The 27,993-nt window shown below is 40.4% G+C and overlaps 4 protein-coding genes and 1 pseudogene across 6 annotated transcripts; 3 read left to right on the top strand and 2 right to left on the bottom strand.

Annotated features, from left to right (window-relative positions):
* The first annotated feature begins 708 nt into the window (after nucleotides 1–708).
* tsen15 (TSEN15 tRNA splicing endonuclease subunit) lies at nucleotides 709–2,656 on the top strand. Its single transcript, XM_086271604.1, has 4 exons — nucleotides 709–871; nucleotides 967–1,048; nucleotides 1,213–1,348; nucleotides 1,445–2,656. The coding sequence occupies exons 1-4, from the start codon at nucleotides 809–811 to the stop codon at nucleotides 1,614–1,616; spliced, it is 453 nt and encodes a 150-aa protein (XP_086127730.1). The 5' UTR covers nucleotides 709–808; the 3' UTR covers nucleotides 1,617–2,656.
* A 1,364-nt stretch (nucleotides 2,657–4,020) lies between these two features.
* On the bottom strand, nucleotides 4,021–13,016 carry LOC147308718 (uncharacterized protein C1orf21 homolog). Of its 2 annotated transcripts, none has more exons than XM_086272097.1 (6): nucleotides 12,638–13,012; nucleotides 11,531–11,675; nucleotides 8,256–8,335; nucleotides 6,863–6,933; nucleotides 6,723–6,786; nucleotides 4,021–4,931 (listed from the first exon to the last, which is right to left on the bottom strand). In XM_086272097.1, exons 2-6 carry the CDS (start codon nucleotides 11,619–11,621, stop codon nucleotides 4,893–4,895), a joined length of 345 nt encoding a protein of 114 aa, XP_086128223.1. In that variant the 5' UTR covers nucleotides 11,622–11,675; nucleotides 12,638–13,012; the 3' UTR covers nucleotides 4,021–4,892. The 2 variants fall into 2 exon arrangements, with proteins under 2 accessions (XP_086128223.1, XP_086128222.1); XM_086272096.1 differs by lacking the exon at nucleotides 4,021–4,931 and adding an exon at nucleotides 4,939–5,349 and having other exon boundaries at nucleotides 12,638–13,016.
* Nucleotides 12,772–19,052, top strand: LOC147308717 (vesicle-trafficking protein SEC22b-like). Its single transcript, XM_086272095.1, has 5 exons — nucleotides 12,772–13,244; nucleotides 14,555–14,664; nucleotides 14,766–14,926; nucleotides 15,950–16,096; nucleotides 16,286–19,052. Exons 1-5 carry the CDS (start codon nucleotides 13,170–13,172, stop codon nucleotides 16,438–16,440), a joined length of 648 nt encoding a protein of 215 aa, XP_086128221.1. The 5' UTR covers nucleotides 12,772–13,169; the 3' UTR covers nucleotides 16,441–19,052.
* A 283-nt stretch (nucleotides 19,053–19,335) lies between these two features.
* LOC147308716 (vesicle-trafficking protein SEC22b-B-like) lies at nucleotides 19,336–22,921 on the top strand (annotated as a pseudogene). The gene is made up of 5 exons (XR_015126013.1): nucleotides 19,336–19,435; nucleotides 21,558–21,663; nucleotides 21,744–21,904; nucleotides 22,007–22,150; nucleotides 22,312–22,921. The product of XR_015126013.1 is annotated as a vesicle-trafficking protein SEC22b-B-like (transcript).
* A 2,014-nt stretch (nucleotides 22,922–24,935) lies between these two features.
* On the bottom strand, nucleotides 24,936–27,647 carry imp3 (IMP U3 small nucleolar ribonucleoprotein 3). Its single transcript, XM_086272924.1, has 7 exons — nucleotides 27,429–27,647; nucleotides 27,187–27,294; nucleotides 26,924–26,998; nucleotides 25,969–26,048; nucleotides 25,811–25,862; nucleotides 25,610–25,682; nucleotides 24,936–25,478 (listed from the first exon to the last, which is right to left on the bottom strand). The coding sequence occupies exons 1-7, from the start codon at nucleotides 27,563–27,565 to the stop codon at nucleotides 25,452–25,454; spliced, it is 552 nt and encodes a 183-aa protein (XP_086129050.1). The 5' UTR covers nucleotides 27,566–27,647; the 3' UTR covers nucleotides 24,936–25,451.
* Nucleotides 27,648–27,993: the final 346 nt, after the last annotated feature.

Genomic DNA, 27,993 nt, shown 5'->3' with positions numbered 1-27,993 from the left:
ATATTTTGCATACATACATAAAATTAAATTAAAACTGCTAATTTTTTCAGAGAGTCTGGGGAAGTCTTGTTAGGACCACTTTCAAAATAACAGAAATGTCAGTCTCCTCGGAAGCAAAATACAAAGAAAGGATGTGTGGCTCAAAACTTTTGCCCAGTATTTACCTATAAGTTAATTTTAGGACTAGCATGATGAATAGAAATGACCGACTTGAATACAGACCCCGAAAGGTATGGGGCGCGTTTGTAAAGTGAAACATGCTGAAATTAACGGCAACATTTTTTCCACATTTAGCTCAAAACCTTACAAAAACATGTTTTTTCGAGTAATTTTTTACAACATTTAGTAAAATATTTGTAACTTTTCATCAAATGTTAAATATTAAATCTAAATGTTAAATATTAAATCTAAATGTTAAATCTAAATATTATATTTAAATCTAAATGTTAAATGTTAAATCTAAATGTTTAGGCTAATATGCAAATTTATTGTACGGATCAACGGAAATACCAAAATAAAAGCTTCCCGAAAACCTCCGGTTTACTAAATGTTGTAAAAAATGACTTGTTTTGAGCTAAATGTGGAAAAATGTTGCCGTTAATTTCAGCATGTTTCACTTTACAAACGGCGCCCCATAGAAAGGAGAGCGGTCTCCTGTCTGCGTACGTGTTTTGCACGGACAACAAAAACGTTTCCGCACGGACGATTTTAACAGTCGCACTGGGTGAGAGCGTGCCGTTACAACAGCATGGCGTCATGTAGTGGTAACTGAGCCGGTGATCGCTTGCAGCTTTGTTTAGTAACGAACATGTCGGGAGCGTCAGGCGGAGAGAAACGTCCTCCTCCGAACTGGATCCTGCAGCATCCCGCGGTGAGTGTGAGAGCAGCTCTGTGTGTGCAGGCAGGGAGTCTGCCAGGAACGTACTGTGAGTAATCTGTGTGTGTGTGTGTGTGTGTGTGTGTCAGTACCAGCAGATGAAGGACCTGCAGATTGAGGACAGCGCTCAGGTGCATGCAGCTTTTCTTGTATACATGGATCTTACTGAGGGTGAGTTTGGCAGGGTTCTGAAACACGGGAGTCAGTTTGAGATTCCCTGTGTAGCGTATCCTGGACTCCTTACATCTCCCAGCTCTAATTCCTTTCTTACAGGAAGAAAAACCTGATGTCATAACTTGGGCTCACACTCACACTGAGCTTCTTGCTCTCTGCAGTGCGGCGCTGGAAGGAGGTGTCCTGCGTGAAGAGTTCTGAGCTGCAGGTGGTTTTGCTGGAAGCAAGGGAGAAGGAAGGAGCGCCCACTCTGACGATCCTCCCCCTGCCCGCTCACCAGTCTGTGACTCACAAAAGGTGTTAAGACACTGGTCAAGCTCCCACACTTTTACCCTCACAGGTTACCCTGCCAAACCTCTGAATCTTACGGCTTCTTCCTTCTCTGCTATGCAGCATACGACACGTCCTGGACAGGGGCTTTCCTGTGCTGCTGTGTGCAGTAGCAGCTGACTCCACGCTGGTCTACCAGAGGATGACGGATGGCCTGGTGACACCAGACCCTCCTGTAGGACCTTTTCAAGATATGGGACGCCGGCAGCACCGGAAGAGGCGGCAGCAGCGCTGAGCAGCTGACTGAGAATGTGATGAATCGCTCAAAGATGGAAAAGAGCCCCACAGGACCCCTTCAGGGGGAGTATGTGATTGTTAGGATGACCTTGTGGCAACCTCTGGCATCGTGAAGTTCACCTCAGATGCATGTTGAGAGGTTAAGGCGAAAAGAGATAAAATTAACCTTAAGAAAAGGGTGCAGAGATTAGAAGTAACATTCCTTTTTTAATGACAGTTGAGCTCCTGTTACAATATATGGAGTGGTTTGGTTTGGTTTGTTTGCTGCGGTGTATGCATACTACAGAGTTGACTAGAAGCTTTCACAATGAAATCAGGGATGCCATATCTCGTTTCCATGCCTCCAAAGAAACCTTTCAATGGGGCCGGATGAGTCAGCATCCACAAAGCTTACAGCTTTGCCAGTGAGTATATGTGATAAATTACAGGAAAAGTAGTTCCTGAAAAGGTAGTTCATTACCTAGACTGTCCTGCAAATATAAAATATCCATTTTTTGTTAATTCAAGGAAAATGATCTTTATTTGTTTGTTGTAAAACAAAAACAGACATTTCTATAGTAGATAGTAGGAAAACAGAAACTTATTTGTCGTTTAATTGTTTATCTGAAAGTTAATTACTTTGATGTGTGAATGGAAAAGCTGTAACACTTATGAAAATACAGCTAAAAGTTCATAATCTATGCACTCCTTGAATTTTCCAAAGCTGTCCAGTTGGTTAGATCGGACACTTCATTTCATTACTTTCTGGTTCATTCTGTAACTTTTCTGCATCTGTTCATGAGGGAAATGTCTCTGTTTGTGTAAAAAAACAACACAAAAAGGAGACACAAGGTCATAGTGTCTCAAGTCTAATATTTTGGGGAGGTGCACGTGTCCCCTTGAAATTTACGCCTATGGTTTGTAATCCATGTCAGCACATTGGTTTTTGACAATAATCCCTTAAACACAATTATTAAGACCTACTATAAATGTCAGTGATTGTTTTATTTATTTTTTAAAACAATTGTGCCTTATTTTGAAATAAACATCAGGTGTGAGAAAGACTAATAGTTTCAAATGTATTCTTTCTTAATTTTTTTTATTTATTTTTTTTAAAGGACCTAAGGTAAACATTCTGTTTTATTCTTTAAAAACTTGGTGCCAACGCTGAAGTGTGATTTGAGGGAATGTTAAAGGTATTTTTCCACAGCAGGCATTTTGGCTGGAAATGGTAAGTAAACAGGTGTTACTAAATGCAGAGCTTTTGTTAATGTTAGTAACAAAAATGGCTGCTGAGTTAGCAACTAACTCAGCTTGTCGATAAAAGTGGCAAATTGTTTCCTGCTTCAGTTTGTAGACTTTATAAGTAACAAAAAAATTCCTTTATTAATTTTGGAGTGCAGTGCAGAAATGCCTGTATTGGTGTATATGTAGTGTGTTTGCCATTAATTAAAAAACAAGCACAAGTTGTGCTTGCAATGATTTTGAAATTGAGGCCATTAAATATTGTGTCCACCAGAGAGCACTGACGATCCTGTGAGAAAGATGCATAATGATTCGATCTAAGCAGTGGACATCTCAGTAAACTCAGACCGTGCAATCTCAGACTCTACATCAGCCTCAGTGTGTAACATGTTAAACTTCATGACAGTAAAGTTAGAAACAGACTGACCAAGTACAGCTTGTTTGGAAAAGTTGGCAGAAGACCTGCTCACTTTGACAGAACATGCCAGCCCAGCTCCATCTGAACAAACACAAGACTTGGGCAACAACGTCCTCTGAACAGATGAAGCCAAAGTGGAGATATTTTTCCACACATTGAAAACCAAACGGCATACCAGCACAGAGACCGCCTACAAACTGTCAAGCACGGTGGTGGAGGGGTGATGATTTGGGCTTATTTTGTAGCTACAGGAGCACCTTACATCCACTGATGTGTCGACCATGAACTCCACCAAAGTATACTATAGTAAAACGTGGCCATCTCAGCGACAGCAAAAAAACGGGTCACGCAGCAGTACAATGATTCCAAGCACAGCAGCAGATTTACAACAGAATGGCTGAAAAAGAAAACAATCAAGGTGTTGCAATGACCAAGTCAAAGTCCAGACCTCAACCTGACTAAACCTTCATGAACTGAAGCAATGTTGTAAAGACGAGTGGATGAAAATGGTTTTACAGAGAAGTACTGATGCTCCTATATACTGCAATAACTCTCAACACTGAGTCCATCTCAAAGAGCTGTCTACAAATGATTGTATCTCCCAATTCCAGTGTTTTCACTAGTTACAGTGCACTTTTATAGTACGGTTGTATTTACTACAAGTGGTTGACATAGTAATGTGGTAATGAATACATTGCGTAAAATAATTCATCATGGCTATCGCCATCAGGTTGTTTTAAAAACAACACAACAATGGGAATAAATTACTTAAATCACTTTTATTTTTCCTAGAAAACCAAAAAAAAACCCCAAAACAAAGAAACCGAACACAACAACATAACACCGGTGAATCAGATACATAATGAGACTTGTGTGACGTTGTGGTGTTCACCTCTTAGGCTTATATGAATCAGACACTAGAGAGGGCTCTATCTGTAACCCATGTGTGACAGCGTGTGTGTGTGCGTCTTTTAATGGTGTAACAGTGTTCTAATGAGGGGAAAGACTTAACTACATGAGACAAAGATTACAACACTTCAACCCTGAGCCTTATTCAACATAAATACTCTACATCAGAACAGAAACAAATATGAGCAGACAAACACTGGAGTGGCCAACATACTGTAGAAAAGAGGTCTGTACTGCGTCTTGGAATGCAGGAAGTTTCCAACCCGTTGACTTGTCGCAGAGGCTTTCAAGGATTAAACGATGCAAGGGCATTATTTTCTATTTGAGTCAGTGTCCACAAGAGCAGTGGTTGTTCCTGTTGCCGGAAATTCACACTGACAGCAGCCTGCGTCTTTCACATGTGTATAGTAAGTCTCGGTGACAGCTATTCATACTGAGAAATTCCAGCAAGGAAAGAAAAGTGTTAGATCCTCCGTTACCCTGTAATGGCTTCAAATCTCATGTCACTCTTGGGAGAACCACGGCGCTGATTTCCGTCATGATCTTTCTGGAACTTGGTCAGACGAGTGGGTAGTGGCAGGAGGGCAAAAAGAAAAAAGTGCTAGTTTCAATACTCCTTCCTTCTCGGGCGTGCACATACATCAAAGAGTCCTCTGGGACACAGTCTATCCATAATGCTGGACAGTTTCTCATACTGGGACGTGTGGATTTGTGACAACCGGGTTATGTCATATCCTCCTCTTCTGAGCAGTAATCCCGGCCCTGGATACGACACACGCGCAGAGTATTCAGGTATTAGCCAGATACAACTAGTTTTACAGTTATAACATTTTGTGTAAACCGACATGTATCGTGGTGGGGCAAATGTAAAATGCACAAGGGAAGTAGAAAAAACACCTAAAATCTCACAAACTGTATTTGTGAGATTTTGGGGAGACAATAACATGATGGACCAGCTGTGGAAATGACAGAACCCCTCACTTATATATGGGAAAATACCAAGGTGCCCACAGCTGGTGGCTCAGAGCTGTAGTGGTAAACACATTCACCTTACATGCAAAGATCGAGAAACACGTCCAGCCTTAGTGGTCGCAAGCTAATGCACTCCTAGGCCGGTCCCAGGGGCATCTGGTAACGTCTGTTCCAAATTAATATGCACATTCATCCAGTGTGGCAACCCCTTGAAATACAAGGGGGGCAGCAGAAAGCACCTCTGTTAGGATGAAATCTGATTTTAAAAAATAAATAAAATCTAATAAAGTGCTTTAAAGTCACACTTTTTTTCTTTTCACCATAAAACATCCAATTACTCTTTAGACATCAAGATGCTTTGACACTACGGTATTTTCAAAATAAAACCACGTAGTTTACATCTTAAGAGTCACTGCTTTTCAAAATAAAAGCTCCCAGTTAGTTATGGGTATTTACCAGCATGCTTTAAGGCAGGGATGTCCAACTCCAAGCCTCAAGGGCCAGTGTCCTGCAGGTTTTAGATGTGTCCTTGATCCAACACAGCTGATTTAAATGGCTAAATTACCTCCTGAACATGTCTTGAAGTTCTCCAGAGGCCTGGTGATGAACTAATCATGTGATTTAGGTGTGTTGACCCAGGGAGAGATCTAAAACCTGCAGGACACTGGTACTTGAAGCCTGGAGGTGGACACCTCTGCTTTAAGGTATAAAAAATGTGAAAGCCAATGCCTTTTAATTAGTTTTCTTGTTCTAGCTTTCTAGTGTTATGAGTATGAGCTGCTGTCTCCTCTCAGCTTTTTCAGCCAATTAAGTGTTTAGCAACAAGCAACAAAGTTTTGGAGTAACAACAATGCCACTGCAAATTCCCTAGAGTCTGACTCAGTCACCACAAAGTTATGCTTTCAGTCTGCAAAAAAATGACTAATGCACACAACTAATCGGTTCATTTGTGCATGTGTTGACAAGGAGGAATGCTAAATTATTTTGCAGCCCCACCGTGCAAAGATAACGCAGCATTTTGTTGAAATATTTGCAGCAAGGTCTCAGTCAAACATGAATGAAAGGAAATGACTTTTTTCAGCTTAAATGGAGTCAAGCAGCGGAAATTCAGGCACGCACTTAAAGAGGCCTCTTTACATTTTGGAAAATCTTACTGAAGCAGGCGTTTATGACGACTTTCAGCTACACATTAACAGTTATTTTGGTCTCTATGAGTTTTTCCAGCAGCAGGACAGTGGGATAATCTCAAAATAAACCACAGTTCTTTTGCAAAAGAGTGACGTAAATGTTCTCGTATAGGTTTTTAAAGTATTTTTGAGCTCTGTGGCACACAGTGGTATAATATTTCAGGATCTGGCAGCACAGCCAATATCCCTTTAAATAACCACAGTGGGAGAATAGAGTGGACGTGACAGATTGAGATTGTTTTGCAGTATCATTATCTCGTCTGCTGTGTCCTCACTTGCTACAGATTTGCAGCACCAATAGGATTAACTTCCATTATGTTATTTAACCTGTTTTTTTCCTTACAAAGACACAAAAACATAAATAGATCTCCAGTAAAGGTTTGTCATTCTTTACCTTTTCAATTTTTTCATCTAACATCCGGAAGAATTCTTGCTGACTTTCCGAGGAGTGGATGCTCCTGCGAGGAGGGAAGGAGACCAGGTTAGAGGCTGACAGCATGATAGCACAAACAAAACCATTAGTCAGTCACTTACAGAATTTTTCCATTTCCATTTGATCCTGTTTCATCTCCGTGCGGAGCTTTATCAAGGAGAGCACTTACTTCCTGCAGTATCAAACACAGATAAATGATTGAGGACAGTGAACAACACCATCAAATGCTCACCTCTGCTCTTTTATAAAGAAGCCTGAAAAACACAGAAATGCAAAACTAAATCATTTTTGAATTATGGAGATCCCAGTGTGCTAAAATGTAAAAATGACTGACTCAACAATGAAATTATTATGCACTTAAAAGCAATAGAAGGAAACTGAAAATAAATGTTTGCTTTTGTTTTTGTTTGCATTTTTATTAATTTTATGCTATTGCTTTCAGATTTGTAACTTTCCTTTACCTACTATGGTAGCCCTGAAAGGTCAAACGCATTGACACTTAAGAAAACACCAGCAAACAGAATAAAGCGCCACCAATAACTAAATAAATATATTTCAATCCCCCAAAACATACCAGAAGTGTTCACCACTTCCACAGCTGGTCCATCTGTTCCCAGAAATACTTCCATTTTTTGTTATTTTTATCACTTGTTTAGCTTTTGCTGCAGTTTTGCTATTTCCATTGTGTTTTGTGTGCTTTGGAAGCATTTTTCTATTTGCAGATGTTTTCTTAAGTTGCTGTGCGCTTGACCTATGAGGGCCACTGTATTATACCTATTTATATATGCAGTTTTTCCTCTGTTGGCTAGATACAGTATCTCAGTTCTTGTGATCATCTGAGTGGTTAGTGTTGTGGGAACAAAGGATGACTGTAAAACTGGGTGAAAGGTTAACAAAGTGACACGTAGCCTTGTCATTTACATTATGGAGCAAAAATGCATAAAGAAAAACAGAAATAAATGTATTTTAGGAAAGCGAAAGAAAATGAAAAGGGTTACATAACTCAGAAATAAATGCATTTAAAATCATAAAAAGAATGGGAGTAATAAGGAAGTTAACATAAAAAGATAAATAGGGAGATTACTACAAAGGCAGAAGTAAATTTAAATTAAAATATCAGCTCATTCAGTTTAATGTTGATTTTCATTTATTTATTTTGTATTAAGAAATTTTCATAATGTCCATATCGCCTGTCAAATAATGAAAAAATGTAACAAAAAACACTTTCTATCCAAAAGTATCACTTTTATATAATCGGTGCCAAGTATATATGGAAGCTCCTCTGTCCTCCTGCATTATTGGGTTACAGTAGTTCCTCATTAACATGCAAATCGATGCTGCACGGTGCTCTAAAGCCTCAGCTGAGTTCGTGTGATCCTGAGGTTCGCGTCACAACTTACCCCGAACAAACTGACTGTGTTTTTACAAGCCGCCATTAAATACTCCACTAAAGACAAAATAAAAAACACAGAGGACAAAAGAAAAACCACGCACCGTGCTTTCCTGGCCGTCCTCTCCCGCCTCTTCTCCGCTGATGTACTTGACTTTCTCCACTCCTTTCATCTTGTACTCATCTGTGACAGAGTGGGAGACAGAGGAGCACATCTCTGATTAATACGCGACAGCAGCAGCAGACAGCAGGCACGCAGAGGATGACCCACTCATGGCCGCTCCGATCACCACAATCCTCCGAGGTTAATAGTTCTCACAGTTCAGTACTTGGTAAAGTAATTATGTGGTTGAATTCTCACACTCTAGACTAAATCCTCTTTTAACAATGGCTGGCAAGCTGCAAACACACGAGCTGTTAGCCTGATTCTCCTCTCCATTTTCTGCCTCACACATGAGCAGTCCCCCTCTTCTCAACCTCTCCCACGCTGCACATTTGGAAAAGAAGAAATGAAAATATAGATATGGCACATAGACTGTTACTGTTCATCTATAGAAGCAATCACATTAATTCAGATGTAAGACGATAACCTGCGTGTTACAGGTTTCATACAGCTACCTGACTACAGGTTTGACTAACTTCTTTATTTAAATTTTTTAATTTAGACTGTTACAAAAACAGATGTGACATGTTTTGCACCTTTACTTATATATACCTTAATATAACCAATACACCTTTTATTAGGAAAAGCTGTACACCTGCTTCTTGATGTAATTACCCAATCAGCCGGATCGTGTGGCTGCAGTGTAATACATTAGCTCGTGCTGATGCAGATCACTTCACTTATTTCACAAACGCTGTATTTTTGTAAGTGCCAGATGGACTGGCTTGTATTTCTGAAACGGCTGATCTTCGAGGATTTTCAACACAAGTCTTTGTTTACCCAGCATGCTTTGGAAAATTAAAAACCCATCCAATGAGCAGCTGTCCTGCACTGCGCATCCTCCATGCGCTCCAGCTTTTAATCACTCTCCATTGATGAGAGTGATTAAAGGACAATGGCCAGACTGTGATTGAATGGCTACAGAATCTCAGATAACCAATATTTACTGTGAAAACTGCAGCAGGCACAGACACCATTACAGCTCTGTTTAATCTTGATTTCTGCTGAGTCTTCAGATTGGAGGGTCACAATTTGGTGTCAACAGCATGAATCAGTGGACCAGGCCTGCCTTGTGTAAAGGCTGCTGCTGGTGGGGTAATGAAGTGGAGAATGTTTTCTTGGCGTATTTTGAGCTCCTTAAAAACCCACTCAGCCATAGTTTGGATGCCACAGCCTATCCGGGTATTGTTGCTGGCCACGTTTGCAGTGCTATAACTGGGGGGGGGGATTCAGCAGGAGCGATGTGATGTAATCATGTCTACATGGACGAGGAGCTCAGACGAGACCTCCTGTGGAACCCAGGTCAACAAAAACTGTTATTGAGGCGCATTTACATGCAAGTGATGTGATCTGCCAGAAAATGCTGAGGATTTTCTATGAGTCTGTTGTGGCCAGTGCGATCCTCTATGCTGTTGCATGCTGGGGGAGCAGGCTGAGGGTCGCAGATGCCAACAGACTTAATAAACTAATCCGTAAGGCCAGCAATGTTGTGGGGATGGAGCTGGACTCCCTCAAGGTGGTGTCGGAGAGGCGGATGCTGTCCAAGATAAAGACAATGTTGGATAACACCTCCCACCCACTCCATGACATGTTGGTCAGTCACAGGAGCTCGTTCAGTGAGAGACTGAGATTACCGAAAAGCACCACTGAACGACACAGGAAATCATTCCTGCCTGTGGCCATCTCCCTGTACAACGCATCCACTTAACACACTGTTTACTGCTACAGCTACACATGTTTCTTTTCCAACTATTTATTTATGAGTGACTTATGTATGTATGTATGTATATATATGTATATATTGTACTATTCTTAGTTAGTGTATTGTCTGTCTTGTCTTAATGTTGGTTTAAAATGGAGCACTGTAACAAAAAATAATTTCCCCCAGGGATCAATAAAGTATTCTGATTCTGATTCTGATGTAGATGCCTCTGTGACTGATTTTAACTGTGGCGTTCCTCAGGGCTCGGTCCTTAGCCCACGTCTTTTTTTAAAGGAACGCGCTTCCTCTCAGCCTGATCGTTCACAGTGACAGAGTCATTAACTCTGATATGCAAATGACACACAGGTCTATGTCTTCCTGCTGTACAATAACCCATCAGACTTAAAAATCTATTCATCTGCATTAATTATATCATATACTAGTTGTCTATGTTCTTTTTAAAGCTAACAATGGCAGCTTTGATGTGAAAAAAATCTGCTACCTACACATGCATTTGTTTTCTTGCATTAATTATTACAAGGCTCTTTACAGTGCCATCATTTAGCGCTCACTTCACTGACTCCAGATGAGGCAGAACGGTGTTGCTCAGATCGTAACAGGAAGCAAGAAATGGGAACACATCACTCTGGAGCTGGGCTGCCTTTTCAAAGTCATACTGACTTTAAAATTTTACTTATAACTTTTAAAGCTTTAAATGGCTTTGCTCCAAAGTACATCAGAAACATATTAACCACTTATGTGCCTGAGTGTTTACTTAGATCGGTGAATGCGGCTCTGCTGGTTATTCCAAGGCCTCAACTAATAAATAAAGAACAGAGGGCTGCTGCCAAGTGTGGAACAGTCTGCTGTCTGAGATGAGAATGGAAATGTCTTAATTTGCTTTAAAACCTCTTAAAATGTTTTAATTGAAAATGTTTAATAAATGTTGTTAGCCCCCTCTAGTATGTTCATATTAGCCTTGCCTTTTTATTTCATGTTTTTAACTAGTTCTCTGATTTTGTTTTAAACTTTTTATTTGAAGCACCTTGTGACATTGTTATATAAATGTGTTGTTGTTGTTGTTGTTGTTAAGTTATTGTTACATTATTATTGTACCAAACTGCTGTTTGTCAGTGCCACATACTAAAGTTCAGAACACATTACAATACAAACACAAGACTCCCAGTCAGGTAAACATCCTGAATCTCAGAAAATGTGGCAAAGCTTCCTCATGCTTGCTGTGTCAATAAAGGATAAACTTAAAGGTAGTTCATCTTTATTTCTTTTAAGCATTTCATTTAAAAAAAATTGTTACTATAATAACCCTTAATAGCATGTATTTTTCACATTTTACAGATCTGTTAGTAAAATGTTGTGGCACATTCGCTGACAGTCTTATTATTATTCCTAACAGACCTAAAGTCATCTTAGAAATTACAGTATTTTCAGAAAGTACCTGAACAGGTATGTGAGAAATATGAATGTAAAGGTAATTTTTGCATAGACAGACTCACCAGACAGGAGGTCTCCGTTGCTGTAGGCTTTATTTTGCTCCTCCTCACCGTTGGGCACGGCAGACACCTGCTTGGCCGAAGTGCAGCCCATCTCCTTCTTCTCCTCAGCTGCTCTTTACCTCAGCCCCGAGCATGACAGGCACACCTGGGGTAGCGGAGGACAGTTATGAGGAAGTGACGACCCATACTTAGATAAGGCGAAGGGATCACACAGGAGGGGGGAAACTGAAGATTTTGTCTCTGGGGATCACGATCAGTGCACAGGAAAGAAATGCAAACTAGCCTTAATGTCCCCGAACTCCAGCCATGAGAATCACTGTTTCCATAATCAATTAGTCATGAAGCGCCCCACCCTAGAATTAAAACACGCGGGCATCTTCAACTATTCTACCAGAGACAGTATAATGGATGGTTTCTCCTGGTTATGAATCACGCACACGTCGCTCTGGCAGCCACAGCGTGCGCACGGCGGTGCCAGCTGCACCGCAACAATAAGGCCATTCAGGGTGTTGGGATGCCACTGTGCCAAGCCGCCGGGTCATTTTTATTAGCGAATGGGGGCTTTCTGTGGCGCTCAGAGGATTAAAGCGACTGCGCACAAATGTTCCCATCCTCACCGTTACACCGGGCTATAGGAGCCACAGAAATATGGCTAACAGTCTGTTACACCTAATCACTTGATCGCACGCTAAGTGCTTTGCATTAGGCTCTGGAAAATACAAAGTGCTTCATCCCCTTATGTTATGAATGATCCTGCGGGGTCCAGCTGTAGGGGACTCAGCTGTTCCCGCACCCTAAACAAGCCTTCTTACGACTGGCTTTAATTTGCACATTTACACAGATAAAAAGAAATAAATAAATAAATACAATAAAAAAAATTAAAAAGCGACATCTCCTCGCGACACATTTAGTTGTAGACAAGCAAATAGAGAAGAACTGCTTTTAAAGCCGCAGAATAGCCACAATCTTCTCATCCAGGGGACTTATACAAATAGGGGGGGGGGGACCTACGATTCCACGGCCAACAGGAAAACGACCTCAGACAGATAAAATAAAAATAAAGCAAAAAATGAGATTGTAAGTGCTGCGCTCTCGGAGCTAGATTACCTCTCTGGTGTGTCCATGCTTCTCTGTTGTTTTTTTTTTAGTTCAGGGAGACTTCAGTCTAGACGGAGAAGCCAGCCAGACCGCATCTGCATGTCTGAGCCCAGCACACACGGGCATCAGCAGTGGAGGTGCAGGCGCTCCGTCTGCCAGCTGTCTACTGCACGCGCTGCTGGAGCTCGTGACCCCATACCCGCTCAGAGTGACCCAACAGCGCCTGCTCGGCAGGGGATACACCGGCGACTCAAAACACGGCTCATGCGGGCTTGTTTTTCAGGGGAAATACACACAAAGAAACCCAGTTAGCGTCCCAGGAACCACAGCATACCTCTACGCGACTGAAAAATGACGACTCCGGGTAGGGCGGTCTTGTGAATGTTGCCGGTTGCCAGTCGGACCTATTTCGCGGGCGCACCGTAAGCTTCCGTCCAACGCATTTAGCGTTTATCCTGCGTTATCGAACAGGCAAAAAAGACGTACAAAGTTATAAAGTTGACTCTCTCCAGTTGACAGCAGATCCCCGACCTCAAACACCATGATTTTACTGACAATGGTTGCTCGTGTGGCAGACGGACTTCCGCTCGCTGCGTCTGTACAGGAGGATGAACAGGTATGAATGAAAGCTGAGCCCCTCGTATGGAGATACCTGCACATCAAACTGTTCTTTAAACAATAATAGTGTGCTTTTTTTTACACGCTTGGTGCTCTAGAAGATAATGTCGCGATTTTATTTCAGCTTTAGCTAAAGTTGTAATTATTGAGGAACACTGAGTGTATCGTATTTTATACAAACAACTGAAAGTTGAGTTGAACATAAGAGCAGTTTGTTCTGGTCCCAGTCGACAGAAAAATGTCTACAAAGTGCTAATGTCATGTCTTTTTAAATTTAACTGTGAAACCTGTTAGTTTAGATTTTAATGTGGTGGACTATTCTGTATGCAACTGTGGGGATCTGAACTTTAAAGTGATACTTTATTTAATAGCTGTATTTAAAAACCGAACATCAAATGCAGGAGGAAAAAAAGTGATTTAAGTAACTATTAACGTGGCGTGGGAGTGCCAGACGGGGTGGTCTGAGGATTTTAAAAACCTGCTGATCTACTGAGATTTCTCCACACAACTATCTCTAGGTTTTAAAACAAGAAATTAAAAGAGAAACATAAAATATCCAGTGACTGTTAGAATGTCCAGACTGGTTCAAGCTGACGGTAAGGCAACAGTATAATTAATACAATCATGTTATGCAGAAGAGCGTCCCTGAACGTGCAACACGTCAAACTTTGAAGCAAAAAGGTTACAGCAGCAGAAGACCCCACTGGGTACCACTCCTGTCAGCCAAAAACAGCAAACCAAAGCAACAATATAAGATGGCATGGATTACGCAGTATAAAGTGCACAAATGCAAACTCTTTCTGTCTTTAGCGTGCTTTACTTAAGGAGAAAACGAAATCTCCACTCTATGGCAATAGACAACTTATGAACATTGGTGAAGCTGCAATACTGTGAACAAACATTCAGCAAGTTGTTGAATGTTTGGACGTGAGCACGTGTGAACATTGACTACAGCGACAGAACAGGACAATAACTAAATTCCTACATTCTCATGGATCCACATAAGTAATAGGGAGGAAAGGGACAAGGTCCAAACAGTAATTGAATATCCCTGAACTGTGAACCTGAATTGAGTCCCCTGATTACTGCAGAGAGCAGGCCGCATCACCAGTGGTTGTTAGGTTTAATTCTCTGTATCCAGCTACAGGCTTTTCTGTGGATGTGATTCTGTAATGAAACTACAGATCAATGAATGACCTTTTGAACATATTGTTTACACTGTGTGGGTAATATGCAATGACCAAACGACTAAAGTAATTAAATATGAATAAGAATGAGCTTAAGTCTGTTTTTATCTGTCTTTGTCAGTCAGAAAGAGATCTCCAGCAGTACCAGAGCCAGGCCAAGCAGCTGTGCCGTAAACTGGACGCTCAGAGTCCAGAACGCTGCACCCTCGAGGCTGGGGACATGAACTTTCAGTAAGATCACTCAGCATAGAACATTTTGTAGATAATTTTGGTGAGCTTTAACTTGAATCACAAAGGTCATAAAATCATTAATGGTTTGGCCTCATTTTCAGCCTTTTAATATCCCAGGGTGTGTGCTACCTGTCCCTCTGCGAGGCTTCTTTTCCCAGAAAGATGGCTTTTGCATACCTCGAAGACCTCAGCAATGAGTTTTATGACCAGTATGGAAGGAGAATACCCACAGTAACCAGGCCCTACTCTTTCATAGAGTTTGGTGAGACTGGTGTTAAAAATCCTTTAATACAGTACATTTGAAAAGTATTCACAGCTCTTTACTTGTTCCACATTTTTTCATGTTACAGCCTTATTCCAGAATAGATTAACTTTATTTTTCACCCCAGAATTCTTTACACAATACCCCACAATGGCAAAGTGAAAAAAGTCTGCAACAGAAATTTAAAGCAGCGACAATCTGTAGCGATGGTATTGGCCAGGTGATGCTTAGACATGATGCTTGGCATTCAGGCCAAAGAGTTCAATGTTTGTTTCACCAAACCAGAGAATTATGTTTCTCAAGGTTTGAAAGTCCTTCAGGTGCATTTTGGCAAACTCCAGGTGGGCTGTCATGTGCCTTTTACTGAGTGGCTTCCCTCTGGTCACTCTACCAATCTGTCCTGATTTCTGGAGTGCTGCAGAAATGGTTGTCCTTCTGGAAGATTCCCCCCTCCCCACAGAGCAATGCTGGAGCTTTGTCTATCTGTTTTTCTGCACCCTTCACAAGATCTGTACCTCGACACAATCCTGTCTTGGAGGTCTACAGACAACTCCTTGGAGTTGGGCATGGCTTGGTTTGTGTTCTTGCATGCACTGTCAAGTGTGGGACCTTATATAGAAAGATGTGTGCTTTTCCAAATCATATCCAATGACCTGACTTTACCACAGGTGAACTCCAATCAAGGTGTACAAACATCTAACAGATGGTCAGTGGAAACAGGATGCGCCTGAGCTCAAAATTGGGAGTCATTGCAAAGCCTGCAAATATTTATGTGTGTTATTTTTAGATTGTTTTATTTGTTACAAATTTTCAGGACTTTCAATCTTTTTTCACTTTGCTATTATGTCATTTTGAGGTGAAAATGAATTTAATCTATTTTGGAATAAGGCTGTAATGTGACAAAATTTAGAATAAGGGAAGTGCTGTGAATACTTTCTGGATGCATCGCAAACAAATAAGTGACACTACTCACTTTCTACAAAAAGAAAGAAAATTTTTATAGTATCCTACATGTTGTTCCAGACACCTACATCCAGAAAGTTAAGAAGTCATATGTGGACAGCAGAGCTCGGAGGACCTTGAGCAGTGTTAACACAGAGCTGCAGGACATCCAGAGAATTATGGTTGGAAATATTGAGGAGGTCCTGCAGAGAGGAGAAGCTCTTTCTGGTAAGTACTAAAAAAGAACTGGATGATATTCAGAAAATAATGGTGGCAAATATTGATGAAGTCCTGCAGACACTCTCTCTGTGGTAAGTGTAGCCAGTGTTGGTAACACATGCCATCAAATGGGAGATTCTGATCAAAATTACCAATCAGAACAAAATTAATGCTTCCTTCATCCTATTTGTTTCTCAGCTATCTGCACAAAAGCCAGCAATCTCTCCAACATGGCAGAAAAGTACCACAAGGATGCCAAATATCTCAACACTCGCTCCACCTATGCTAAGTTTGCGGCTGTGGCAGTGTTGTTTGTCACGCTCATCTTCTACGTGCGTTTCTGGTGGCTCTGATGTACGTCCAGACAAGGATTTCGACACGAAGCTGGAGTTTCTCCTCGAAGAGCACTTAAACTCATGTTACAGTCTGCTATTACCAGGGTGCCTTGAAACAGTCTTAAAGACTGTTTCAGTCTTACGGACCTGTGTTGAATGTAGACGTTCTTTCTGTGATTTACTCAGTCGTGGGTTATACAATAGAAGCTGAGCTGTAAGTCTTTATTGGGATGTTTAATGGGCTTTTGTGTGATAGAAAGGCTTTTATATATAGTAAATGTGCATACTGGAAACATTAAAGGGGACCCATCAGGCTCATTTATGGTTTCATATTTATAGCTTCAGAGCAGTTTTGCGTGAGTCAAAGATCAAATGAAGCTTCTTGATCTTACGCTGGGCCTCAATTAAATTTCATGCAAGCTTCACCTTTTTTAGCTGACTTTTTTCTCATTGGCTGCTGCTCATTAGCAGGTGGGTCTGTGCTCACAGGCAGAGCTGTGTGCCCGAGGTGACCAGATTAGAGATCTGCACTGTTATATATACAAGAGAAAACAAGCATGACAAGCATGACCTTTAAGAGCAGAAAGAGTTCGTGTTTCTACACACTGATGTTGGAGATTCTGTTAGCGTGTTAGCACTGATGAGAATCCATGTAAGCATGTGCAGGGGTTAGAGTCTTAAAACTGTGATCAAATGTGAATGTTTGTTTACAAAGTTTACACAAGCGTGAGAAAGTGTTATTAAAAATGTTAAATATTTATCAAGAAATCAATCTGCTTGACTTTTCTTTATATGACACAATTTATGTGAAAATCTTCAAGGCTTCAGTGCTGACGTGAAGTGAATAACACTGATTATCTCTTCATCGTGGCAGCTGTTAGTGGGTGGGGATATATTAGGGAGCTAGTGAACATTTTGTCCTCAAAGCTGGAAAAATGAGCAGGTGTGAGGTGTTCTCGGTCTGCAGTGGTTAGTATCTATCAAAAGTGATCCAAGGAAGGACCGGTGGTGAACCAGCGACAGGGTTACTGATGCACTTGTGGTCCAATCCAACAGATATGCTACTGTAGCTCAAATTACCCAAAAAGTTCATGCTGGTCCTGATAGAACCGTGTCTGAATACAAGGAGCATCACTTACCAGGGAACACCTGGCAGCATGATGCACAATTGGAGGAACGCAAGCTGGTGGAGGCAGTGTGATGCTTTGGGCAATGCTCTGCTGGGAAACCTGTCATTCATGTGGATGTCACTTTGACACGTACTACCTTCTTAAGTAGAAGACCATGTGCACCCTTCATGTAAACAGCATTCCTTGATGGCTATGGCCTCTTTCAGCAGGATGATGCGCCCTGCCACAAAGCAGGAATTTGAGAAGCACAACAGTGAGTTTGACGTGTTGATTTGGCCTCCAAATTACCCAGATATCAATCCAACTGTGTCAGCCAGTGTGGTTGTGTTGGTCACTCTCATACGAACAACACGCCCGTGGTGATACTACGATCAGTTCGGGCAGGTTGTTCCATCTTCTTCACTCCCAATTCTGGAGGTAGTCTGATAAAATCCAGCTGTGCTTTTGTGATTAATTGTTGTGGTTGATTGATTTCTCTCTCCTCTGTTTAATTTTAAACAAGTTTTTGACAGATTCATAAACTGTACTTTCTTATTTTTAGGTCAGGTCATCTAATAAATTTCTTCAGAACTGTAAAGACTTTAACTGCTATTTCAATTGATCACATACAAGTTTGCAACTTGGTTTAAACAATTAACAAATTTCTAAAGTATTTGTGCTTTCTTGTTTTTAGTACAGAGCGTCTAATAAATTTGTTAATCCCTCTTTAGACAAACCAAGCAGCTCGTGTTTACACAAACTCAGAGCAAACAAGAAAAACAGAAAAAGCGAGTCGGACCAGCGAGGCTGAGCTGCTTTTTATGATTACTTTTATGAAAATCACTGAGCTCTGACTGTAAATGAAGAAAGACAACAAAGACTCTGTTCATTTTTAAACTGTATATAAAAGATATACAGCCAGCCACTGTGGCATCACCCTCTGGTTTCCTGTTCTTTAATTAGACTAATAAGTTGTAAGTTTGTGCCAACATAATATTAAGGCCTCGTTAATCGGTTGTAGAGACGTTTAAATATCCTCTTTTTATTGCAGAAAATGTTTTTGATTAATATGCTTCATTAATTTGTTTGAATTTATAAATAGTCTCATCTACTGTTTATTTGCCTGCTGTGATAGCAACGTTGGTCTTTCACCTTCTGAGTCTGTATGTGTGCCAAAGTACTTAAAACGTCCTGATATACTTCCTGTTGCAGTAGCAGGATGTCATTAGTTATGAGTACTTTGGTATGTGTTTACAGTACTGTGCAAAACTCTCGAGACATTCCTCATTTGTATTTATTTTGCTTCCAAGGAACCAACTTTAAATTATATCTTTAGGCACTTTGTTACAGCTTCCTGTTGCAAAAAAATATAATGAATAAATGAATCAGTGAAAAATATCAAAGATTGTCAAGACTGACAAACATAAAATAGTATTTTTGCACCAACAAGGTGATTCCTAAAGAGCAATTAGTTAGAAACTTGGCCTCAGCATGGTGTACTGTGTGTTCTTAAGAAATGTGAGGAAACTGTAGATAGAGAGATAGAATTTAAACAATAAAAACTAACAATAATAACTGGTGCACAGTGTAACTTTTTTCTCTTCTCCGCTGCTGGGTGATGGACCACCATCGGTACAGGTGATAAACCAGTTGTATCACATACTTTGCACACTGCCTCTGACTGACAGCAGAGCTCACTGCAGGCAGACGAGCCATCCCTCGATTTCCATCGGACAGTCAATACGCTCTCCCGGCTGGATAATAAACTCCCCTAGCTGACGGCAGATCCTCAACTTAAAACACCATGATTTTGCTGACAATGATCACTCGTGTGGCAGATGGACTTCCGCTCGCTGCGTCTGTACAGGAGGATGAACAGGTATGAATGAAGGCTGAGGACCCCAGTATGAAGATACCTGCACACCAAACTCCTCTTAGAAAAGGATTTGTTTCTTACACTTGGTGCTCTAGGGGATGATCCATGAGTTTATTGCAGCTTCAGCTCAAGTTGTAATTTATTGAGCAGCACTAGGTGTAAGATGTTTTACAAATGAGAAGCGACTGAAAGTTGAGCTGAATATAAGATTTTCTGGTCCCAGAAAATCCTGCAAAAGTACTAATGTGATGGAATATGTGCTAATAACATGATGCGAAACTTAGGAGTCTATCTCTGCCTGTAACTGTGGGGATCATTTTATTACAAGAAATAATCAGATGCAATATTAACAAGGCTGGTTCAGATCACACCGTTACCTCTTTATAAAGTACCCCATTATCAGGTTTAATTATGCAAATAATCCAGATAGAGAGACTACCAGACTGTGATTTTCCAGTGAATGAGAGCAAATATTTTTGTAAATATTTTGTAATTTCACACAAAAAGCTTTAAAAGGAAAAGCATGAAAAAGAAATGTATCTCAGTTTTCCTCCACACAGACATTTTGCAGGTTCCACGTGTGAACGACTCTCTGATGAGAATAATGTATACATGCTCTCATCAGATAGTGTATTATGTACATGTGTTCAACTGCTCATTAATGTAAATATCTAATCACCCAAACACATGACAGCAACTCAATGCACTCTATGCATTTAGACATGGTTAAGATGACAACCGAGCATCAGAATGAGGAAGGAAGGTGATTTAAGGGACTTTGAATGTTGAATGATTGTTGTTGTCAGACAGGCTGCTCTGAATATTGTAGGAACTGATTATTTGTTGGGATTTCCCCACACGGGAGAGGATTATAAAGAATGACCAGAGAAAGAGAAAAATAGCCAGTGAGCAGTATAATGATCAGACTGGCTCAAGCTGACAGGGAAGGCGACAGAAACTCAAATAACAGTTTTTCAAATTCATAGTATGAAATAAAGCATCTCTGAATGCACAAAACATCATATCTTGAAGCAGACAGGCTACAGGAGCAGAAGACCGCATTGGGTGCTGCTTCTGCCAGCTAAGAACAGGAAACTGAGGCTACAATTTACACAAAACTTTCCCAAAGTCATGCAACAGAAGATGAAAAATGTTGTCTGGTCTCATAAATCTTTGTTTCTGCAGCAACATTCAGATGGTAGGCTCAGAATTTAGCATAAAAAACATGCAGGCATAGATCTATCCTGCTTCGTGTCAGTGGTTTATTCTACTGGTGGTGGTGTAATGTTGAGAATATTGGCACAGCTGAGCATCGCCTATCCCCTACCCAACCCTGTGGCTTGTCATGTCTGTCATAATGTTGTGCTGTGGCCATTCATGTGCTTTTTTTTGTGCAGAGGAGTTTTTTTGTTTCCTGTTCTCGTGCTGTCCTACCATGGAAGCACAGCATGAGTGGAGGTCTCTTTTTTTCCTCTTGTACCCTCCCGTTGTTGTGTACATTTCAGTGTTCTTTTCTGTAACGCTACCGATCTCCGACTTGTAACCCCATGTGATGTCTGTGTTATGTGTGTAAGGTCGGGGAGGGGAGGGGGGTCCCATTTTCACTGCACGGCAACCTGCTTGTGACAAATAAAGCTTGATGGATTCTGATTCGTTTAAACACCACCTGAGCATTGTTGCTAACTGCATCCACCCTTTTATTGGCACATTTACTGATGGCTGCTTCCAGCAGGATAACACACCATGTCCCCCAGCTCATTTCATATCAAACTGGTTTCTTGAACATGACATCAGATATTAATCCAATAGAGCAGCTTTGGGATGTGATACAACAGAAGAGTCACATAATGGTTGAGCAACCAACTGAGTTGCTGTCATGTCAACTTGGACCAAAATCTCTGAGGACAGTTTCCGGCACCTTCTGACGTTGCACCATAACGAATTAAAACAGTTTGAAAGGTAAAAGGATCCAACATGGTACTAGCAAGGTGTATAATAAAGTTTCTGAGTTTGTAGGCATTGCTTCTTGAATTTTATACTGTTTACACTGTGTGGGTACTTGGTGATGAATGCATAAATGACTAATCATTTTAACTTTAAGTGAGATAAGAATGAGCTCAAATCTGTTTTTATCTGCCTTTGTCAGTCAGAAAGGGACCTCCTGCTGTACCAGAGCCAGGCCAAGCAGCTGTGCCGTAAACTGGACGCTCAGAGTCCAGAACGTTGTACCCTTGATACCGGGGACAAGAACTTTCAGTAAGATCACACATTTTGTTGATAATTTTGGTGAGGTTTAACTTGAGTCAAATATAACTAATGGTTAGGCCTCGTTTCAGTTTTTTAATATCCCAGGGTGTGTGTTACATTATCCTCTGCGAGGCTTCTTTTCCCAAAACGATGGCTTTTGAATACCTCGAAGACCTCAGCAAAGAGTTTTATGTCCAGTATGGAAAAAAAGTACCCACAGTATCCAGGCCCTACTCTTTCATAGAGTTTGGTAAGACTGAAGTCCAACATCTTTTATCACACAGAGACATGGCGCTAATCCCTGTAAACAAATAAAATGAACATTTTTATAGCATCTTACATCTTGTTCCAGACACATATATCCAAAAAGTGAATAAGCCATCTGTGTCGATCAAACTCCGGAAGACCTTGGCAAGTACTAAAAAAGAGCTGGAAGATATTCAGAAAATAATGGCGGAAAATATTGCTGAAGTCATGCAGAGAGACCCTCTCTGTGGTAAGTGTAGCAGGCGTTGGTAACACATCCCATCAAATGGGAGGTGCTGATTCTATTCAGAATTATGTAGACAATTTGTTATTATTCCAATTTACAAATTACAATGTACATGTATTCAGAGATGTTCAGTTCATCCCAATGTTTCGATTTTATCCCCTCAGATATTGCCAAAAAAGTCAGCAACCTGAGCAGCTTTTCAAAAAGTTGTCGCAGCAACGCCAAAGATGTCAACACCTCCCCCGGCTATGCTAAGGCTGTAGCTGTGGCTGTGTTCATCACACTCATCATCTACATGCGTTTCTGGTGGCTCTGATAGACGCTGGGACAAGGACGTCTCCTCGACCGGCACCTAAACTAATCATACATTGTGTGCCATATACAGCCCACTTTGATGTGAAGTGAGCCGGACCAGTGATAAACATATAAAGTTACAGAATAGTTTCCTTTTTAGCCAACTTGCTTCACATTGGCTTTCCCTCATAAACAGGTTGGTGGAGCTTCTGGCAGCATTTCAGCACTGATGGAGAGTCCATGTAAGCATGTCCAGATGTTAGAGTCTTAAAACTGTGATGTTTGTAATTAAAGTTTAAACAAGTGTGAGAAAGTGTTATTAAAAATGTTGAATATTTACCAAGAAATCAATCTGTTTGAGTTTTATATATGACAGTTTATGTGAACATCATGAAGGTTGCAGGCCCTTTCTATATACACACAAAGAGGGTAAAATAAGTATTGAACACCTCACTAATTTTCTAAGTAAATATATTTCTAGCGGATCTATTGCTATGAAATTCTCACCATGTGTTGTTCAGTTTCCCCACACAGGAAGCATCTTGAAGCTGTAATCACCAACGAAGGCTTTTGTACAAAGCATTCAATTATTTTCAGTATGTACAACACTTTTCCCCCTCTATCATTCCCATTACTACACATAATTTATGACCATCTGTGGTTTGATGTTCTTGTGTGGATTGGACAGGTTTTTACTGACATATGGTGGGAATTTCATGTCAGTAGCACCTTTAGAAATGTATTTACTTAGAAAATTGGTGACATGTTCAACACTTATTTTACACACTGTTTATACAGTGGTGTGGAAAAGTCTTTTATCCCATTCCTGGTTTTCTTTTTTGTATGTTTGTCATACTGAAATGTTTCAGATTGTCAAACAAATTTAAGTGTTAGACAAAGATAACACAAGCAAACACAAAATGCAGTTTCTAAATGAAGGTGGGGGGATTACCCTAAGAGCACAGCGACAACTCATACAAGAGATTACAAAAGACCACAAGAGACAGAACGACATCCAAAGAACTGCAGGCCTCACTTGTCTGAGTTCATAACTCAAGCATAAGAAAGAGACTGAGCAAAAATGGCATCCATGGCACAGTTGCAAGACGAAAACGAAGAACAGGAAACCAAACGAAAAGAAGCATCATGCCAACATTAAAATATGGCAGTAGTTGTGTGATGGTCTGCAGATTTTTTGCTGCCTCAGGACTGGAAGACTTGTTGTGATAAATGGAACCATGACTTCCTTCTACCAAAACATCCTGAAGAAATATATCCAGCCATGTGTCCGTGACCTCAAGCTGAAGGACACTTGGGTTCTACAAGAGGACAATGATCCAAAACACACCAGTAAGTCCGCCTCTGAAAAACAAAATGAAGACTTTGGAGTGGCCCAGTCAGAGTCCTGACCTGAATCCGATTTTAAGATCATGAGTGGATGACCTTAAAAAGGCAGTTCATGGTGGAAAACCCTCCAGTGTGTCTGAGTTAGAACAATTCTGCAAGGATAAGTGGGCCAAAATTCCCCCACAGCGACGTGAAAGACTCATTGCAGTTGTTGCTTCTATGGCTGAGCCAACCAGTTATTAGGTTTAGGGGGCAATCACTTTTCACACAGGGCCATGTAGGTTTGGATTTTTTTCCACTTCACACTAAGCATTTAGGAACTGCACTTTGTGCTTACTTGTGTTATCTTTGTCTGATATTTACATTTGTTTGATACGAAACCCCCCCCCAGAATATCAGGAAGAGTACTGGTGATTCCCAAAATCATCTTTGATATGTTTGTTGTAACTTTTTATCCACCAGTATGCATAGGTGCATAAATATAACTAAACACATTTTCCAGTTCAATTTTACAAATAAAAATCAGAAAAAAATAGACGAGCACTTTATTTTGTGATAAAGATGTCAAATTACAGTTAATTACTTGCATTCCTGAACAAAAAATTCTGTTTTGAATGTTTGAGTGCATTTGCCTAATAAATAAAAATGTTTTGTTTGTCGTACTAAAAAGGTTTTTGTCAAATTTCTAAAATATTTGTAATTTGTTTTAGTACAAAGGGTCTAATAAATTTGTTAATCCCTGTATAGACAAACCAAGGAGCTCGTGTTTACACAAACACAGAACAAATAAGAAAAACAAAAAAGCGAGTCAGACCAGAGGCTAAGCTGCTCTTTATGATCCCCAAATGAACAAAGATGACAAAGGCTTACTACTGTATTAAAGACGTGTGTGTGTGTGTGTGTGTGTGTGTGTGTGTGTGTGTGTGTGTGTGTGTGTGTGTGTGTGTGTGTGTGTGTGTGTGTGTGTGTGTATATATGTGACATGATCTGCTAGTTCGAAAAGCTTTTTTATTTTTTAAAATTCGAGCTACGCTTTTTTCGCCATTGCCATTTGCCCTTCACACAATAAAACTGAGGGATGTTGGACACCAACAAGGACCATGACTTACAAAATAAACACGCTGTATTAACTAAGGCTGAGAACTGGTGATTGAGTCCATGAACGCATCAGGGAATCATTTATTGAGGTTACAAAAAGAGGGCGCTAAGAGGCATTTTCCTATAAACTTCTATAAAACTGGCAAACACCATAGTCGCCCCCTGCTGGTCATTAGAATAAATGTAGGTTTAGGGTATGCCCATCTTTTTAAAAAAAAGTTTACAAAATCTTGTGGTAGTGGCGTTTCTGCAGCTTTAGTGACAACAATACAGACTCACCTCAACTTTTACAATCAGTTATACTTGGACACTCACTGACACACATTTTACAGCTGCCGTTCAAATACAAGAGCTTCTGTCAAAGTGTGACAATAGTAAAATTCCTCTTTGTTCTCCGGACTGCTCGAGTAAGTCCTGGGTTCTGGGGACGCAGGAGCACTTTTCACTTTTTCCCCAGTTTACATAATAAAAGGAACCCACACTGTAGTTTTTCCTCAGCAAAGTAAAAAAAGCAGAGATCTTCTTTCCATCGCTCAGTGTGATGAATGACTTTGGGAGAACAGATTTATGCCATCATATCAAAGTCGTCCCGCTGCAAAAGAAACACAGTGATGAGCTTCAAGGCATCAGAATTCGGATTCAGTCCTGAAAACTGTCGATTTAAGTAACAGATAATCATTCGTAACTGAAATATGTACATACAAACTCTGACAAATCACTCACCTCTTCATTGTAATTCATCACGTGCTGCTTGATCTTCGAGGAGTCCACCCACGTGACGAAATCTTCCATATTTCTTACATTTAAAAAAGTTACAGTAATAGTGTCAGCATTTTCACATGTGCAGTATAGTGAAGCATCTGTGTCAAAGGCCCTCTGTGTTGGTAAAGATATTGTGAGAAGACTAAATACCCGGAGACCAACCTTGTGACTAGAAACGCTGGGTCTGTAACAATATCCGGGCCAACACGCACATCTGTGACTGAGTCAAGGACAACACTGAATCTGTTTTAATCCTTGAATGAAGACAAATCTGAAGTGTTAAGCATAACAATTTACAGTAACACAGCAGTCAAGGATACGCCCTTGTTCGATGAAAGTAATTGCCGTCTTCAGGTTCTGAGCCATACGAAGATTCAACATGATGCTGGGCAGCCGCCTCCTGCAGGAATCACACAGACAAAGTATACATAGAGGCTTGCATTTATACACAGCACTGTATAAAAGCCTCAAGCCACCTCTCATTTCTTTATATTTTGCTAGGAAGATGAGAAATACATGCAGAGATTTAATGAAACATGTCCAAACATGCATTGAAATACAGTATATAATAAACAGTCTGTACAATTCTAACAAACTTGAAACTCAAAATTTGACCACCTTCATGCTTCAACATAGCTTGCTTGTCATTTCTTTGTGTTCAGGAATATTTCTCCTTGCTTCTGGAAGAACATTCAAAGCTCTTCCTTGGATGTTCGCTGACGTTTGTTCCGTTCTCTATCAAGATGATCACACACACTGAGATCCAGACTCTGGGGAGGCCAATCAACGACTGATACTGTTGCATAGTGTGTTCTTCTATCCAGGTATGGATAGAAGCCTTGAATGGCAAATGAAGCCATTGCCAATCACCTGTTTTCCAAGTGGTACTGCATGGTGGATCAAAATCTGATGGTAGTTTTCTGTGTTCATAATTAAATGAAATTTGACAAGATCCCCAACACCACTGGCTGAAATGTAGCCTCAAAGCCAGGAGTGACAAAAGAGCCTTTATGCTTGAACAGTTCATAAGTCAGTTTTAAGTGGCTTAGCAAAACAAAATGATCAGGCACAAGCACTGGACTAAGAATGAGTGAAAAAGCAGCCAATCTCCAATAACGAACTTTCAGAAAGCCTGTAGAACTTTGCACAAGACCACTTTAAAAATTACATGAAATTCTGGCGCCTCAGAAGCAAAATATAAAAAATGAGGAGCACCTCCAGACTTTTCCACAGTACAGTACACTTTATGAGTTTAAGATATACACATAAATGTACCTGCAGAATGAAGAAGCTGTGACTTTCTCTGTGAGGGACAAATTCTGTCTGGTGGGGATGAGACCAATGCTGTATCTGAGGTGAAGGAAGAAAAAGATTCTCTGTGTAATATCAACAAAGGTTTAGAAAACAATAAACAACACAGCAATCAAAATCTGCTCAAAACCACACAGGAAACAAGCACAGAGTTAAAAGATGTCAGCTTGAATTAACATTAAGAGGATTTTATCCATATTAAATAACTGTAATATCCAAAACCTTACAGTTTTTCCAGTAATTGATGTGTGCTCTGTGCTCTGAAGCCATCTTTCTCATCCAGGTCTCTGATTTTTCTGGCCAGGTCTCTGACATTCCGACTAAGCTTGTTGTACCTGAGACACAGGAGGAAAAAATGGTGTCTGTGTGATTTGTAAATATCAGCTGAAATATGGTATAAAAATGTGTTTATACGTCTATACAGTGTAAATAACCGATGCTAAAAGCTAGCTAGCGGCCACAGACTCACTTGGTGTAGTCCTCCCTTTTCTCGATGTGATACTTCCGCAACACCTTGACCTCGTGCAGGTTGTTGTCTACCTCCCAGTTGATGAAGTCGACCTTCTTCAACAACTTCTGTTCGTGATACTTTAATTTACGAACCATTTTCACAGCGTTTCACGCCACTTCTGGAGAAACAGGAAGCACGTGCTGTTATTTTTCTTCTTCGTCATCGAGAACTGAAGGTGGTGGCCCGCAACAGCGCCCCCACCCCGCAACCTAACAAAACACGGTAGCACAGATGATAAATCTGTGCTACCGTGTTTTATTGTAACAGAAACCTCGTGGTTTTTTAAAATAATAATTTTTAATACTAATGTAATCGTAATCGTTTGCTTACTCACAAATATCAAATGTGATTGGAAAGTCACTCTAGGTTGTTATTATTAGAGTTATAGATAAATACAGACCATTTACCATTTATTTACCATTTGTAGAAATAACAGTAATTAAAGAATAAATGTACTTATGTAGCAAATCTGTTTTAAAGCAAGTTCCTTCGATGTATGAATTTTTAAATTACTGATAATATC

The sequence above is a fragment of the Aulonocara sp. 'chitande type north' Nkhata Bay genome, linkage group LG18 (genome assembly GCF_057382095.1).
Source record: "Aulonocara sp. 'chitande type north' Nkhata Bay isolate Kocher_YH1m ecotype deep benthic linkage group LG18, A_spYH_male_GT1.1, whole genome shotgun sequence".
In the NCBI taxonomy this organism is placed as follows: Eukaryota; Metazoa; Chordata; class Actinopteri; order Cichliformes; family Cichlidae; genus Aulonocara; species Aulonocara sp. 'chitande type north' Nkhata Bay.
Note: the sequence above shows the minus strand (reverse complement) of the source record. Positions and strands in the feature narration are given on the sequence as shown.